This window comes from Camelina sativa, chromosome 4 (assembly GCF_030686135.1).
Source record: "Camelina sativa cultivar CO46 ecotype springtype chromosome 4, ASM3068613v1".
Taxonomy (NCBI): Eukaryota; Viridiplantae; Streptophyta; class Magnoliopsida; order Brassicales; family Brassicaceae; genus Camelina; species Camelina sativa.
The window spans coordinates 8,326,261-8,343,589 of NC_141883.1; the positions used below are offsets into that span (position 1 = coordinate 8,326,261).

The window sequence follows — 17,329 nt, forward strand, 5'->3', positions numbered from 1 at the left end:
TAGATAACCATTACCTCGCAACAATACTAGACCAAATACAAGAACACAAAAACTGGAAGTAAGTAATGGTTATTATATCAAATCAATTTTAGTGATTTTTATCCTAAAATATTAACACCAAAATCTCATTTTATAATAGTTTCTAATATGTACATCTCTTTTGACAAAACAAACTAAATTATTATTCAAAAATTAATTTTCAATCCGATCAAATATGACTCAGTTACCAGGTTTGTCCAACATCTAACTCATGGACGTTAATGTGATATTAACCACGGTTTGGAGCAGACGCTCAATGATGATTTTTAAGGTGACTCTATTTTTCAGATTGAGAATTTTGCTCTTAATGATCTTGTTAATCTGAGTACTCTTCTTGTTTGAATCACAATTTCACAATGTTTTTATGTTTAACAATATTTTTTTCACAAGTGTAAACACAAGTGACAATTCTTAACCATTCAAAATGACTCAGTACAATTTCAGAATTGCTAACACTGTCACTTTAGGAAGCTGTTTCCTTATCATACAAAATTTCAATGATTTCATTCTAAACCCCTTGGAATCATAAACAATAAAACCCTTCTTTCCCTCTCTCAAGTTTTACATTTATAGCATCAATACACAACGTTGAAACACAAACGTCACCACTCACCAAACGGCTAAATTAGAAATTTTCACACACATTTTCGGAAAATTTCCAAGGAGTTCTAGTTCTAAATTAATCAATTTACATGGATGTAATATTTTACAATTTACAGTTATATCTTTTACATTGATAGCATCAATACACAACGTTGAAACATTAAACGTTACCACTCACCACAACCCACTCTTTATATAGTACACTAGATTAGGCCCGCGTATTAACGCGGCTATAAAAAAATATGTGAAATGTTAAGTTGTATTAAAAATGATAATTTTATTTCATTTTATTTTGTTGTTTAAACCCACACTCCATCTTGCAATATAGTTTCTTTGTATATTACATGATAATAAAATTAGATTTTAATTCTATGCACTCAATCCTAATGAGTAACATTTATAATTTTAATATAAAAATAAATGTGCATTGTATCAAATTTATATCTTACTTAATATTTTTAAAAACTAAAAATTAATAAAACATAATTCTTAAAGAAATAACTGAAAACTAATTTTATCTCATATTTGAAAAAGTAACAATATCTTAAATATATTTGTTTCATATTTTGTAATCTCATACGTTATAATTTTACTACTTGTCCAACTAATTTTTAAAAAAATATATACTAACATTATCATAAATTAATAAAAAATTCTAAAACGTTATTATGAGATAAATTATTTGTTTATGTAAATGTGTATCTACAATCCTTTTTCTTTTAGGATTAATAATTGACAGTATAATTTATTTAATTATGGTATTATAGTAATTAATTGTATAATTTTCTTAATTTGTTTTCTTATAGACTTAGTAATTTATATATATGAACTATATTTTATATTTCTTAAACTGTTTAAATTTTTTAATTTCTTATAATTTACAAATATGTTAAAATAAAGTTTTTTTATAACACATGACAAAATCTTTAATTGTTAAATTTGACATGTGTCACGATCACATGAGTTACTAACTTTGAAAACCAAGGTTTATACGATAACATAATATTGAATATGTTATCAAATCATTCACCGATTGAAAAACTTAAGGAAATTACATTAATTTATTATTTTGATTATCTTATTTTTCTTATATTATGTTAATAACTAATTTTAACACCTTTTTTTCAGCATCACTAATTTTAAAACATTTTTATACTTTAATCACTTTTCTGTATAAATTTATTTTTACTATATGAGTATAATAAATAATAATTGCTCTCTTTGAGTGTCCCCGTTCGCAGATGGTATGTGATTTGTCTCCGGTTTTGTTGATGCCGGATGGCTTTCCCTACAACTCAGTGTACTCGAATCTAAACTTTATTTTTTGGCGGGCATCATCCCAATCCAGGATTCCGGATATCAGTTTCCGTCTACCTTGGATTTTATGGTCAATTTGGAAGGATAGGAATAAAAAAAGTTTTTCAGGGAATAGAGGCAGAGCCGATTGATATTATGAATCAGGCGGCAAATGATAAAGTATTGTGGGAGGAGGCCAAATCCTTTTTGGTAAGATACTTGGATTCCTCGCCAACTTTGGAAGTACGAGATCCTTCTCCTTGGTGTCAGGTAGATGGATCCTGGAAAGGTTCAGATCCTTTTGTGGGTCTTGGGTGGTGGTATTGTAATAGTGAAGATATGACGCTTCTCCTGGGAGCACAGAGTCTTAGACGCAGCCCTACACCACTTAATTTGGAGTTAAAAGCCTTGATTTGGACTATGGAGTCCCTTCTGGCGGCTAGCGTTGACTGTCAAACTTTTGAGTCGGATTGTGCAGAGTTAGTTGCGATGGTGCAGTTCCCTGACGAATGGCCCGCCTTCTCGAATTTGTTGGACGAGTTCGCTTCACTCAGAGTATCCTATCCCTCTTTCATTCTTATCCAGATTCCGCGGGCATCAAATGTGAGAGCAGATTGTCTTGCTCGTTCTTCAAGATATTTAGTTTCTGAATTTTTTTTGTAAACTCTTTCCCTCCGGTTTGGGCAACCAATCTTGGAGTCCTCTTTTAATTTAATGTTTGGTTGAAAAAATAAAAATAATAATAATTGCAATTAAATTGCAAATATTTTCCTTATTAATTGCACATATTTTCCTATTGAAATTAGTAATTTAATAGATAACTTTCCTGTTAGAATTAGTGATATAATAGAATACTTTTGGTTTTATATACTTTTTGAATATATTAATTCTAATCCTTTTATTTGTAGGATTTTTTAATATTCCTAATAATTATTAAATAAAATTTCTTTTCACACATGTCAAAATATAATAGATATACTTGACACATGTCGTGACTATAAGAATTACTAACTTTCAAAACTAAGGTTTATATAATAAGATTTCATATGTTTCTATTTTTTCTGTCTCTTCCTTTGATGTTCTCTTCTGGTTAGCGAAACTCAATGGCTATTCAAGAGAAAAACAAAGCTGATGAAGAAATGAAAAGATTGGCAGAACAACAACAAGTAGACTTTTTGCTTATTGTCTGTAAATCATTCACTTTGAAGGGTAACTAATGTTCATATTTTTTCTGTCTCTTCCTCTGATTTCTCTGAAGTTAAGCGAAATTAATGCCTATTCCTATTCAAGAGCAAAACAAAGCTGATGAAGAAATGAAGAGATTGGCAGAACAACAACTGATAAGCTTTTGCTTATTGTATGTAAAATCATTCATTTGAAGGGCAACTAATGTTCAAGTTTTGGTGTTATTTCACAGAGGGAAAAAGCTGAGTTACATATGAAAAACCTTGAGCTGCAGAAAACACTCCATATTATGCAGGCATTGGAGCTGCAGAAAGAGATCATATAGTATAATTTTTATATAGTACATGTACATTTATATAATTTACATTTATATCTTTTACATTTATAGCATCAATACACAACGTTGAAACGTTAACCGTCACCACTCTTTATATAGTACATTTCATACGTTCCTATTTTTTCTGTCTTTTCCTCTGATCTTCTCTTCTGGTTAGCGAAACTCAATGGCTATTCAAGAGGAAAACAATGCTGATGAAGAAATGAAAATATAGGCAGAACAACAACATGTAGGCTTTTGTTTATTGTCTATAAAATCATTCCCTTTGAAGGGTAACTAATGTTTAAATTTTGGTGTTATTTCACAAAGGGAAAAAGCTGAGTTACATATGCTTGAGCTGCTGAAAACACTCCATGCTATGCAGGCATTGGAGCTGGAGAAAGGGATCATGAGTGGAAATTTGCATGCCATGAGACACATTCTTGGTATGGAGGAAGAAACAGAAAAATTAAATGAAAAACTGAAAGAGGTTACGGTAAAATATGGCTACGCTTTCAAAGACCATCAAAATGCGTGCAAGGGTTTGTTCAAAGTAAGCAATTCTAAGACTAATGAACATTTTTGCTGTTGATCTAGTGAGATATCTACTTCTCTTGCTACTAGATATTAGTTCTGTTATGTTCTGTTGACACATGTGTCTAATATTACTTCAATTTTCTTGCATAGGAAGGAAAGAATGTGCTAGTTCTCCTAGGCAGAGCTCATATAACGTGGAAAGGACCCATGACAGGGGAGAAGACAAGTGGAGTTCGGGATGCTGAAAAGTTTTTTTAGGATATCTATCAATCTATTTTGTATTTTTTAGAATAATTTCAGTGATGCCAGTTTTACATAAACATAAACATCAATTGGTAGAATTTATAAGGTTTAAACTTTTTTTATAAGACCATCTCCAATGGGGAGAGACCATTAAGGTTTTTTCTATTATTTTAAGTATAAATTTTGAATAAATAAAAGTTAAGAAAACCATAGTAGATTTTAAATTTCACTACAAGAAAACATGGAATCGCTGACTACAAAAACAGTCACTATACAGTCGCAAACTATTTAGTAACGATTGATTGGCGACTGACATGCGTAGTCGGTAAACAGTGCGTCGCTAAGATAATCAGTCGCTAAACAGTCGACACCGAACTACTAATTGGCGACTGATAATTGTGGTCGTTTTTCCCTCGCCAAACAGTCGCTAAATTTAGCGACTGAATTGCAACGGTTTAGCGATCGATCTGGTTACTCATTTGCGACTGTTTTGGTTACTGTTTTGTGTACGTTTCCGTGACTATTTTACGACTGTTTAACTATCATGTTTTAAAAAAATTATGGTAAAAATTAATTATTTGATTTTGTAATACCAAAACTGATTATGAAAACTATAACTAAAACATAACATACATGAAATTAAACAAAGACATAAGTTTAATTTTACATCCAATATAAGTTCCAGAAAACATCCAAACAATCATTACAAAAGTTTTTATGAGTTTCATAGCAAAGAGGTACAGGAAGTGGAATCGGTTGGCATAGACACAACAGGAGTTTCAGAGCAAAGAGGTACAGCTGCTGTCATCTCTAACCTTCTTCCCTTGGACTAACACCCCAATATGTATTCCACCACCGTGTAAAGGAGTAACAGCCTCTTTCACCGTCCTCTGAAACCAAAAGTATTAAGTATCATGACTAATGTTATGAAATAACATTGATCATTGCACACAGCAAAACCGAAACATCTAAAGAGACGGATAGGAAAAGACAAATTAATCACGCACCTTCAGTAAGCCTACATTTGCTGTCTCTGGAACTTCAATAACAAGCTCCAGAATCCTAAGGGACTTGATTCTGAACTTTACTGCAAACAATGATATAACATGAGACACACCACTACAAGAAATATGAGTTTTCTTAGCACTAGAAAAACACAAGAGTTAATGAATAGCTCAAGTCATGTTGAATAGTTCATAACAGAAAAACACAAGAGTTATTGAAAAATAAAGATTCAACCCATTATAATACCAAAACATTAAAAGCCAAGTGAATATACCTTGTAAGCACCAACATAAAACTCATTTTCGAGCATGTCCTGCAAGTGTTCATCGAGAACATAGACAAACTTCTTGGACCGAATAACTAACCAGTCCTTGACAATTTTTCTTCTTCTCATGATCCAGCACAGTAAAGAACGCCTGCAAGATATCAACGGTATTGGATATATGGACTAACCTGCTGGACTACACCTGCAAACAAAGAAGTAAAATTCTTCTGTTATAGTTCTCCAATTTCAAGCAGATTTTACTAATTCTGAAATAGAAATTAGGGAACAACACAACAATGATGATTCTCTTGCTTCCCTTCTTTGCAGACCAACGCTCAAGTCTTAATTCAAAACTTGAGATTCTGGCCAAACCAAACAAATCTAGCAGCGTAGAGAGAAGCACAAGAAACAATAGGTGAATAAAGAAAATCAGAGTCATCTAGCAACTATAAATAAAACCTTTGGAAAACTTAATTAGCTTTAAAAAAGACATCTAGCAAGAAACACTTTGAGCTCAGCCGAGAACCAAACCTAAACTTAGAGACATCTTGAGATAGTTGAACATGAAATATGTAAAGTGAAGCTAGAAGAAAGTTTGAAACTTTAACCTGAACTCTTTGCAATTTTAGAAAGAATCACAAGCCCATCTCTGTTAGTAACCCGAAACTGGAATCGTGTGAGATAAAAGGAGACATCAACGGCAATAGAAACGGCAGCATTATAGCTTGAAGGCGTAGTAGAGAGAAAGCGACGAGGGGACTGATGAGGAATAGGGTTTTGGATCTGGGTCTGGAGGAAGTAGTACGATTGAGAGCAATTGAGAGATACAAGGAGGGATTATAGCGTTTCTCGATTGAGTTGGGGATCTGAGGGATTAGGGTTTTCTCGGGGAAGAAGAGAAACGGTTTGGGTTTGAGCCGTTATGTTACGGCCCAAATTTGGTTTAAAGCCCAAATTAAATAAAACAGTCGCTAAAGAGTCGCTGTTTAGTCGCAATGTTTGGCGACTGTCAAATTGGTCTCCAAACTAGTCGCAAATTGGCGACTACACTGCGACATTATGCATCAGTCTCGAATTAGCATCTATTAGGCGACTGTTTTATTTTAGTAGCCATTGAGTAGCAAAACAATAGCAATTCAGTCGCTAAATTTAGCGACTGTGTTTTAGGTCGCAACTTGCAGTCGGCAATTCCATGTTTTCTTGTAGTGTTTGTACTCCTCCAATAGTAAGGGATTCTTAAAAAGAAAAGGAATATTATTTTGCAAATTCAAATTTGTTTTACTTTTAACAAGTTTACCACAAAGCAAACCAACAATCCATCATCGCCTTTCATCGGCAGCAAACAGCAAGCCATCATCGTAAACCAGAAAAACCCTCATCTGCGCAAACCAACAAACTATATCAATTTTTAGCAAGAATTGGAGACCACACATCACTGATACCAAATAAAAGAACACAAAAACTGGAAGCAAGTAATGGTTATCATATCAAACATTGTGAGCAATGTTATTCCACTGAGTAAACAAAGAGAAGAACCAAATAAACTTGTGAGCAATGTTACCATTAGTTACATTATGAAAAATAGATCAGTTCTTAGGCTATATTCTGAACACACATTCAACAGGCATTCAAATATCTAACAAGCATTCAAAAACATAACAAAGTGTTAGGTTGATGATTTACCGTGACTCATGCGTGAAATGGAAGCAGCTATCATTGTATGACCTCAGATACTCCCAATGAATAACATAGCACTGTCGTCATTGCTCCAATTAACCTCACACAAGAAGGTAGAAACACATAGATTAGCCCAACAAACCGATTCATGCTTTACAAGAACATAACACAAGCATTGATCAATAACATAACACAAACAAAAGCACATAACACAAACCAATTCAAGCTTTAAAAGAACCGAACACAAGCATTGCTCAATAACATAAGACAAACCAGTTGAAGCTTTAGAATAAGAGAACACAAACATTGATCAATAACATAACACAAAGCCGAAGCATTGATCAATAACATAACACAAAACCGAAGCATTTATCAAGAACATAACACAAGCCGATTCAAACTTTAAAAGACGCTAACAGAAACATTGATCAATAACATAACACAACCCGATGGAAGCTTTAAATAAACAGAACACAAGCATTGATCAATAACATATCACAAACCGAAACATTGATCAATAACATAACAGAAGCCGATTCAAGATTTAAAAGAACATAACACAAACATTGATCAATAACATAACACAAACTGATTTAAGGTATCAGTGAATAAAACAAAGGAGAAGATAAGAAAAATACATTGGATAAAGCATAATCAACGAATGTTACAAAACAAATAGAAACTTCCAGAACAAGAAAAAGAAGTTGAAAACATTTAATTTTAACTCTAGAAGAATGTAAACACCCTATAGGAATTATGAGTATGATAAATAATTCAAACTACGTGTATCAAAGATCCAAAATGAGGTATCCTCTTAAATTAAAATAAAACTGTACGAGATCACTTGATGAAGATTTGGTTTACAAATTGTGTAAGCCTTTTAACTTTCAAATGCTACATATGAAAGAATATGAGCTCTAACAATTTATTTTAATTGTGATAGAGAAGGTAATGCACCATTATGAATACTCCCTAACTCACATATTTATGTTCATTAGTCTCATCAACTTTCTCTGTAAATTGGTCTGAAGATTTGTAAGAATGGTAAATTGGTCTGAAGATTTATAATATTGAATTGATATCAGGAATCTAACATTTTTTGTATTTTAAAATCAAATGCATTTGTGGTCAATAGTTTTTAATACTTAACTAGGTACTAATTTGCGGATAACCGCAGGCTGATTTTTTTTTTTATAAATTGTAATAATTTATTTTGTTATTATGTTATTTATTAGTTTTTAAAATCTAAGTTGTTAAACGGAACTGATATAGAATTTATTTGATTAGATTTTTGATAAAAAAAATTAACCCGATCGAAACGTTGAAATAAAAAAAACTATTTATCATTAAATTATTTTTTTAAAATCTTAGCTGTTAAATTTTTAATAATATTTTTTTCAAGTACTAATTAGTTTAGATTCGAATAGATTTTATTTAATTTTGTCGATTTAATTTAATTTGACCAGTCTATGATTTTTTTTAATTTATTAATAATTAATAAAGATTAATTCAATAACTAATAAAGATTAATTAATTAATAAAACTTTTCTAATGGCAAGTGAATGTTATTTTTTACACATTTTAAGATTAGTTTTATATCTATACTTCCCAATTAATATAGTAGAATATATGCAAGCAATGTGATTTTCAACAAAAAACACATCAACATACTGACAAAAAAATTCAAGACGAAATTCACAATCACAAAAAAAATCAGAAAATCTAAAATAGTTAATTGTTGATCTTAAAAGTATAACAGAAAAATAACTAAGACTTTGAGATTTGAAAATCAATTACGAAAAAACTGAATATATGCATGTGAGAAAGATATATGACAATTATGTTTAGGGGAGGGAAATTTGCAGATGAAGTTTGTACGTTGTACAATGACATCCTTTGGTATACATATTTCGATAAAATTTTAATTATTATATGGAATATTGTTTGGCATCCATTGTATTTTGAAACTTCATTTTCGTGAATCGAGAAAACAGATTGTTGCTGCAATTTAATGGTTTTTTGGTAAAACATCATTTTGTTATGTTTCTTATTGTCCTGGCTAAAACATTTGATGCATTTACATGTGTAATGGTTGTAACGATCACAACTGGTAATTAATGCAATCCATGGAGGTCCATTCAAATGATGTCTGATTTCATATTAACTAGTTCAATACTCCCTTGGACGTCAATGTGATAATAACAAAAGGTTGTCTTGATACACAAAAGTAGCACCATCATGGTTAGTTGAATTGAAGACCACACAAAGATTAACTAATTTGATTCCATTCCAATTAATGTTTTGTTACACTTTGGTAATTTACTCTCATGCATAATGAGAAGCCTAAAAAAATTATAACCGTCGGTCCACTTGACTAAAGACATTTTTCATGGATTTTTATTAAACAATTTTATGTATTGTCATAGATTTGTATTAATTTTTTAAAAATATTATGACATATCATCTTTATTTTTTTAGAAATTACCTAGATATCATATCTTCGGTTTGTATAAATTTATTTTCAACATGTGTATTAATGATAATTAATTGTTTCATTGACACATTAGTCTTCCATTCTTGTTATTTTTCTATGATCATTCATATCCTAAAATATTCTTACCAAAATCTCATTTTATAATAGTTTCTAATATGTACATCTCTTTTGATAAAACAAACTAAATTATTAATTTTCAATCCGATCAAATATGACTCAATACTTGAACTAAGGTGAATATGAAAGAATGAGCTGAAGAGACACATAACAAGATGTAAAAAAAAATTTGCTTAATAAGAGTTTGCTAAGGAAAAAAAATTAGGTTGAGATTTTTTGCTACATTTTGTTTCTAGTTTGATTTGGATATCAAAATAATACTTGTTTTTGAGATAAAATAATATTTTGTGGCTGAAATAATAATTTAGTAATGTTAATGGTGTCAAACATGAAAGTTGGTGCAAGTGCAATTAAATAATTTTAAAATATTTATAAAACAATTTTATAGTGTCAATTAAACCTTTAACTTAAAGAGTAGATACACCCTTGAACATATTTTATTCACCTTTTATCATCGTCATATGTTTGGGTACTATTTGATGTTGAAGCTAAAGAAATTTTTTTGGAAAAATAACTGAAAGAATTTTTTTGTTCTAATTAAGAGATTTTAATGAAAGCATTCAGATAAATAAATTAGAAAATAATTAATGAGATCACTCCTGCTGTTTTAGAAATTAAACTTTTGTCGTAAAATGAGATACCGTCTCGTGTCTTGGTTATGCATATATTAATTTTAATTATAGTTCTCAAACAAAGATCACAGTTGAAGTGTTATTTTGGTATTTAAGTTGAAAAATAACCCAATAAGGACAATGTTCTTGTAGTGTGATCCTCTTGACAACAATCAAATTTTCAACATTCTCTTTATATTTTGAAAAAAAAATATATGTAGTAAAGTAGTTCATGATGCTTTTGAAGTTTTTTAAAAATATAATTTTTTTTTCCAAATTTAATCAAAGTGTTCAGTCAATATCGCATGTATTATTCGCAATGGCACAATAATCAAAAATCAATATCGCACGGATTTATTTTTTTGTATGTTGAGTGTTTATGTTAAAAATTTGGCAAAACTGCGTTAAAAATTCTAAAAGTAGATTTTGGTAGAGTTTAGAGAAAATACTAGTGTGGTGGTGAGTAACGACATTTATGAACTTCAAAAGACGAGACCAAAAGTATGACTATTAGAAAAATTAATGAGACTATAGTCGACAAAATATATGTATCTGTTAGGGTGTCGTAAAGAAGAAATAATAGAGTTTTGGATCTGAAATCAAAATTTAAAGTAGAAAAGATTAAAGAAGATGAAAAAAACGATTAACAAAGATGTGAAAAACATCTCATGTTTAAGATTTAATTTTAACATGAATCTTTATAACTGTGTTCTATAACTTTTGTAAGATTAATATTTTGATTTTTATTATGTTTGATTTTAGCTACATTGTTTACTATGTGTAAGTATCTTTTTTAATTAGTTTTTTTCATTTTAACTCACTATTTTCTTGCAATTTTTTTCTGATTATTATTTTTTTTTTTCAACAACATCTCATACTTTATGATCTTGGTGTGGTGTATGTTCAATTATGATTATTTTATTTTAATATTATTCATGTGATGGTATTTAATGCGATTTGGATTCCGATATGTAATGTGATTATGATATGATTCAAATCTGAATTTGATATTTTACAATCCTATGATACTAGTTTGATACATATATGATACTAGTAGTAAGCCCGTACTTCGAACGGACAAAATTTATCAAACAAACTTGTATTAAAAAAAATGAAAATCAAGATGATTATTTTTAGTTAATTTTGATAAAATGCGGGAAAATAGTTAAAGTTGATGTATATTACCATTATTTGTTAATCATTTGGTTACTGAGTTTTATCACAAGTGTGAGAAAGAGCTTTGGCTCAAATGACTAAAGACATGTAAGCAAAGCTTCGAAAAATTCCAACCGAAACTAACATGAGTAGTGAATTGAAATAAATTTTACTGAAAACTCTCATATTACTGATTTCACCTTACTTTTACGTTCACCCAAAAGAGTTTTATACAGCAAGTCAAACAATCTGAAATCCTAATATTATTGATTTCAAACGATGCCTAATTATGTTGAGTGATTTGCCTTGGGACTGGAGAATCTCAACCTATTTGGATTGATGAGCCTTCATCTTTGTACATGCACCGACCTTCTTCTTTACTCTGATACACGAAAAGACGTGTTAACGACTGTGGTGTATCTTTTAGTGCTTCATTTGTTTAACTGGGCTTGTCTTCAGTTGTTGTTGTGGTTTTGTTGAGTGATCGAGGCCCATCTTCTTCGACGCCTCTGTTTCAAGGGTTAAATATCACGACGGATAAGAGGCGGAGAAGTGTGGAATAACGTCTCAGACACGTCGTCTTTGGTTGGAAACAGCTCTTCAAGTAGATCGTATAAACTCGATGTCTGCAAGATGCGATACAAATTCAAGAGTTCGGCACAATTTCTTTAGGCTGCGGCTACGATGGCCTTTTTTAGGGTGAGAAAGCTCAGACCCTTAAATTTGTGACTCGAATTCCGTCAACATTATCTCCGATATTGAAACCGAAACAACTCTGAAAAACAGATCATAGAGTAAAAATCATTAACAACTCATATGAGAATACAAATAGATCTAAATGCAACAATGGAATGAAATTATAACAAAATTTAAATTAAAAAAGGGCAAAGAAACGGGAGAATGATAAAATCAAATCATGTAGTCTGCAGGAAATTGTAATCATAAAGACAAACAATGTGAAGAGTAGGAGTGAAGGAAATGATGAATTTTTCAATAGTTAAACAGGAAGGGGGAAGTGGAGGAGATTAATGATATCGTGGAAAGGAGCAATTGAAAAAGAGGGTTTTTTAAAAACCCCATTACGTTTTTCATGGGCTCTATTTAAGAAGATAATATATTTCAGAGTAAAGTGATACGTAGAATAACATAATACATACCAATGTAGAATACTTCCTGGTTTTATCTTTTGGATAAAAATTCCATGTCCCAGATATTAGAGCTCTGATCTTCCATTCTTTTTTCAAAGAATTTAGATTTGAAAAAAAGAGTATAATCCAGAGGCATCTTCCAACTGTATAAAAGAAAATTCAGAATTAATATGAGTTCAAGAGAAAGTATATGGATATGAACAAAAACTAAAGATTTACCTGCGTGAGAATTGTAATTGTGGTTTATATAGCAACTACAAACAAAAAACGATGGAGTGGAGAAAAATAACAGAGAAGGATCGAGAGAGAAGACACTAAAATTGGATTTAAATAGGAGATTCTCTTGTAACCATAATCATGAACGTGGATGCGTTAGTGGGCGTAAATATAGGGATGTTTTTTTTTTGTTACAGGTTGTGTTGATCGTAAATCGTAAATCGTAAATCGTAAATCGTAAATCGTAAATCGTAAATCGTAATTGGAGGAACGATGAAGAACAAAAAAAATTGTGATATAACACATAAAATTAGACCTTTTTAATAGTCCAAAGGTTTTGATAATTTCATAACATTTAATTGGTTAATTTTTTTTTTTTAAGAATTCATTTTTTTAAAGGATCGTGTGTATATATGTTTTTGTTTTTCTTTTAACTAAAAAAGTATTTGATGTGACCAGTTATTATGGGACAGGTGACTTGTGTTTTATAGGATAAAGGATTATTACGAAAACTTTATGGTGTATACAAAATATAAGCTTGCAAAAAATGTTGAAACATATTTATTAATTCATATAGATCTATTTTTTGGAGAAAATCTTATTCATGTAGATTACATTTGTCTTTTCTATCAAATTTCTTCTAAACTTGTGCATCACGGAATACATAATTATTTATGATATTATGTGTTGAAGTGTGTCAAAAATTAATGCTCCCTCTACATTTCAATGCGTCATAAATGACTTGTTTAGACCATATTTCCACAAGTTGTACCTTTTTGACGATTTTTGGTGTAATGTAGCAACTCATGTGGACCATTTGGGAGTGGTGCTTCAACTGATGCAGCAACACAAGTTCTATTGCAACTCCAAAAATGTTCTTTTGACAAAATGGCGGTGTCCTATCTAAGTTACAAGATATTTGCACAAGTAGAGGCTGAAGATTCAGACAAGATAGAGGCAATGTTTTCCTCCCATAAATAAAATCAGTCATCGAATTGAGAGGGTTTATGGGTTCGACATAATACTATTGTGGGTTTTTGTAAATTTTGTGGAGATATAGAACGGATAATGACTATTTTGTTGAAGAAGAATGGATTCATATGCTCCGAATCCATATTTTTATCTTCTCTATCTTTCCTCTATGCCATTAACTTTAACTCCCGGACCGTCTTAGTGGGTCTTATGTCCAATCCCAGTCCATGGGCCCACCTTTCTTAATGGGCCTCATGTTCTCTAGGCCCGTGAGCCCATCCATATCTGACGACCGTTTTGCTACGCCCGAGAGGTTTTAAAGACTTGTTACCGTGCCTACAAATCACCACATGATTTTTCCCTTTGTTTTGTCCTCACTCGCACAGTTCCGACAGTCACTTCTCGGAAGGTCGCCCATCCTGAGACTACTCCAGCATAAGCACGCTTAACTGTGGAGTTCTCTCAAGACCCTTGACAGAAAATTTAAGTACACTTTGGTGACATAGGTGGCCAAATAAATTCTTTAAACCTCTCCCCATATCCCTGAAACCGGGGTGTCACAATTCATCCCCACTAACAGATCGCAACGTCCTCGTTGCGCACCAAGAGCGTCACCCCCATTAGTGTGAGCCCACTCGACTCCACACTCGTCTGGGTTTGGCGATGATACCACTTGTAACATCCGTGTACCGGGATTTGAATTTTGTGATGTATTGAGTAAACCAAGAGAGGGAATTTTAAATAATTTCAGTTTAATTGAATTCTCGTTTATTATATTTAAACCAGAACCCCTAGATTTTTCAAAGTGTCGCTTCCTTTCTTTTGGTGAAGTGTCGACGTTGGTTGCTCAAAGATTAAGAGAGATATCTTGGTTGTTTTGGTGAGAAGGAGAAAGAGATCAACAAAGCTTTGTGTTAGAGAGAAGGAAAATAAGCAGAATCGTGACGGTGTTAAAAGATATGGTTTCGACATATTAAATCATTGTCAGAGGTAACGAAATTTGTTGGAGTTTTTCCCAAGCCTTTCATCGTCATTCTAATTTTTACATAACTGGATTTGGGTTTAGACTCTGTGAGTTATGGGCATTTTTGTCGGGCACGTTCTCTCAGTCGCAAATTGAGACCAGCAGATGTATCGGGATCGATTGCGGGTACATCTGAGATCCGATTGTGCCGAAATTTTGTGGGAAGCTTCTGGACGTCTAGACCTTGCTTTTCACTGGAAGGATTGGAAAGTTAGTGGTTCGTTTTGATTTCGTGGTTTCACTTGTGAGATTGTTCTTTTCTGTTCTTCCTAACAGTTTGTTTTCAATGTTTGTTTGTTGGTGTGATTGGTTGTAGGAGCGAGTTTGGTTATTTTTGGAAATTAGAGAGCCTTTGTTTTGGTTGTAGTTATTTCCGTGGATCACTTATTAAGGTGATTGTGTGACCATGAACTTATCTAAGCAATTGGATTGTATGACTTGTTTTGTGTAATGATGTGTAGGTGTGGTGAAAGTGTTATTGGTTGTTATGTTTAATGGTTGGTTTGTTATAATTTATTTGTAGTTGTATTCTTGATTTGCTTGTGTGTATAGCTCGTAGATGGGAGGATTGCCTCACTGGATATTTCTATTGACATTCACGCATCTCATTGTGTTTGTGGTGCAGGTAGAGACAAAGTGTGACCGTGGGATCATGGCAATGAAGAGAAGGATGTTCTAGAGACTTAGTTGTTATTCTTTGGTTTATTTTAGGTTACTAAAATTGGAATGTTGGTGTTAGAACCATTGTTTAAATTGCTAGTTTTTTGTCTATGATTATGGTTAATTATTTGTTTATTATTATTGGTATTTTTCATTGCTTATTTGGTGATTTGAGTTCTGCATATTTAAAAAAATACTTTTGAGTTATTTATTTCTTATTTATTCTTTATTATTTTTTTAAAAAAATAGGTTGGGTCGTTTCATTAACAACTTAATACTTTTCTCCCTCCTTTTTTCTTGTGTCGATTACTACTTGATAGGCTCACAACTTATTGGTAAGGAACTAATGACAAAGATTATTTTTTAGTGATTTACCTTAGCTTACTTTTCCCTCGATTAGATGATATGGCTGCCAACAAAGATTTGTATTTGATATGATAATTTTCTTTCAATGATTTGAAATCTTAAGAGAGATTTGAAAACAGATTTGTCGCCTGAATTTGTTTGTTTGTAATAATTTAAATCGGGAGAAGATTAAATAAATTTTAATTTTAATTAGAATTTTTCTTAAAAAAAGTTAGATTGTCTACGTTGCATTCTCTTCACCAATTTTTTTATAGATATTTTTTTTTTCAGCAAAGGTAATTTATTTATTCTGAATAAAATAAGTCAACATACAAAGGTTCCATCAACCATATAAGGGGATGTCTACAATCAGAATAAAAATCTAGAGTATTACAACCCAATTTTGCTAAAAGATGAGCAACCTCATTGTTTGTACGATGAATAAACGAAAACTTTACATCAGAAAAACTATTTGACATGTAATTTATGTCTTGAATTAGACTATGAATAGAAACATCCACCAAATCTCCATTGATGCAATCTATTAGTGTTTTACAATCCCCTTCAAAACAAACATTCATATAGCCTTGTCCTGCAGTTTGTTGCATAGCAAATAAAAGAGCAAGTGCTTTCTTTTGTTTTTTTTTGTCATCTGAACTTTTTCATAAAAGTTGTGTTAAGCATATAAAAACGGCGGTTAACAACATAACCCCAGAAACAAAAGCCAACGGATAAAGAACTATCACTGGAAGCTTAAGTCGGTAGGTAACACACCTCCAGAGACTAAGACTAATAGAAGAACAAAGACAAAAGCCAAGACCTATAGTAAAAGTTTACAAAGGGAATGAAAGAAGAATCAAAGATCTAAAACTGCCCAAGTGAAACTGAGCGAATTCCACTAAGCTTTCCCAAAGAACCTGTAAGCGTCGGAGAGTACCCAGAAGACCGAAATCACTAAGAGAGCATACCGTAGCAAAGCCATCATCAAACCGGTAGGAACGAAAGCAGAATTCATACCATCACAGAGAAACAGAAACCACAACCACTACACCAAACCAGAATCCCATGGAGGGCGATCCAAACTAAGAGCAAAGAAAAACCTTGCGAATCGACCTGAGACAAATCAAAGAAGACCAGCAGCTCTTACACGCGGACCCTCGTCGACCCAGCTTCAGCCATCTACAGACCCAAAACTGGTAACCTCCTCGCAAGAGAAGAGCTGAAGGACGATTCCACTGCTATTGTCAAGAACTCAACTCCAAAACTCCAAAAAGCCATAGAGGAGAGCTAGTAGATGACTAGCAACAAAAAAAACATCCGAATGGCAGGCACAAGGAACAATACCGAGCTCGCAACGCCAACACTAACAAACCAACAGACCCAAACTAGCAGAAGATCTAAGAACCAATTCAAACCCTTAA

At 32.0% G+C, this 17,329-nt stretch overlaps 1 protein-coding gene across 1 annotated transcript; it reads left to right on the top strand.

Annotated features, from left to right (window-relative positions):
* Positions 1-2,094: 2,094 nt before the first annotated feature.
* On the top strand, positions 2,095-2,601 carry LOC147945603 (uncharacterized). The gene has a single exon (XM_087509314.1). It carries the CDS (start codon positions 2,095-2,097, stop codon positions 2,599-2,601), a length of 507 nt encoding a protein of 168 aa, XP_087365440.1.
* Positions 2,602-17,329: the final 14,728 nt, after the last annotated feature.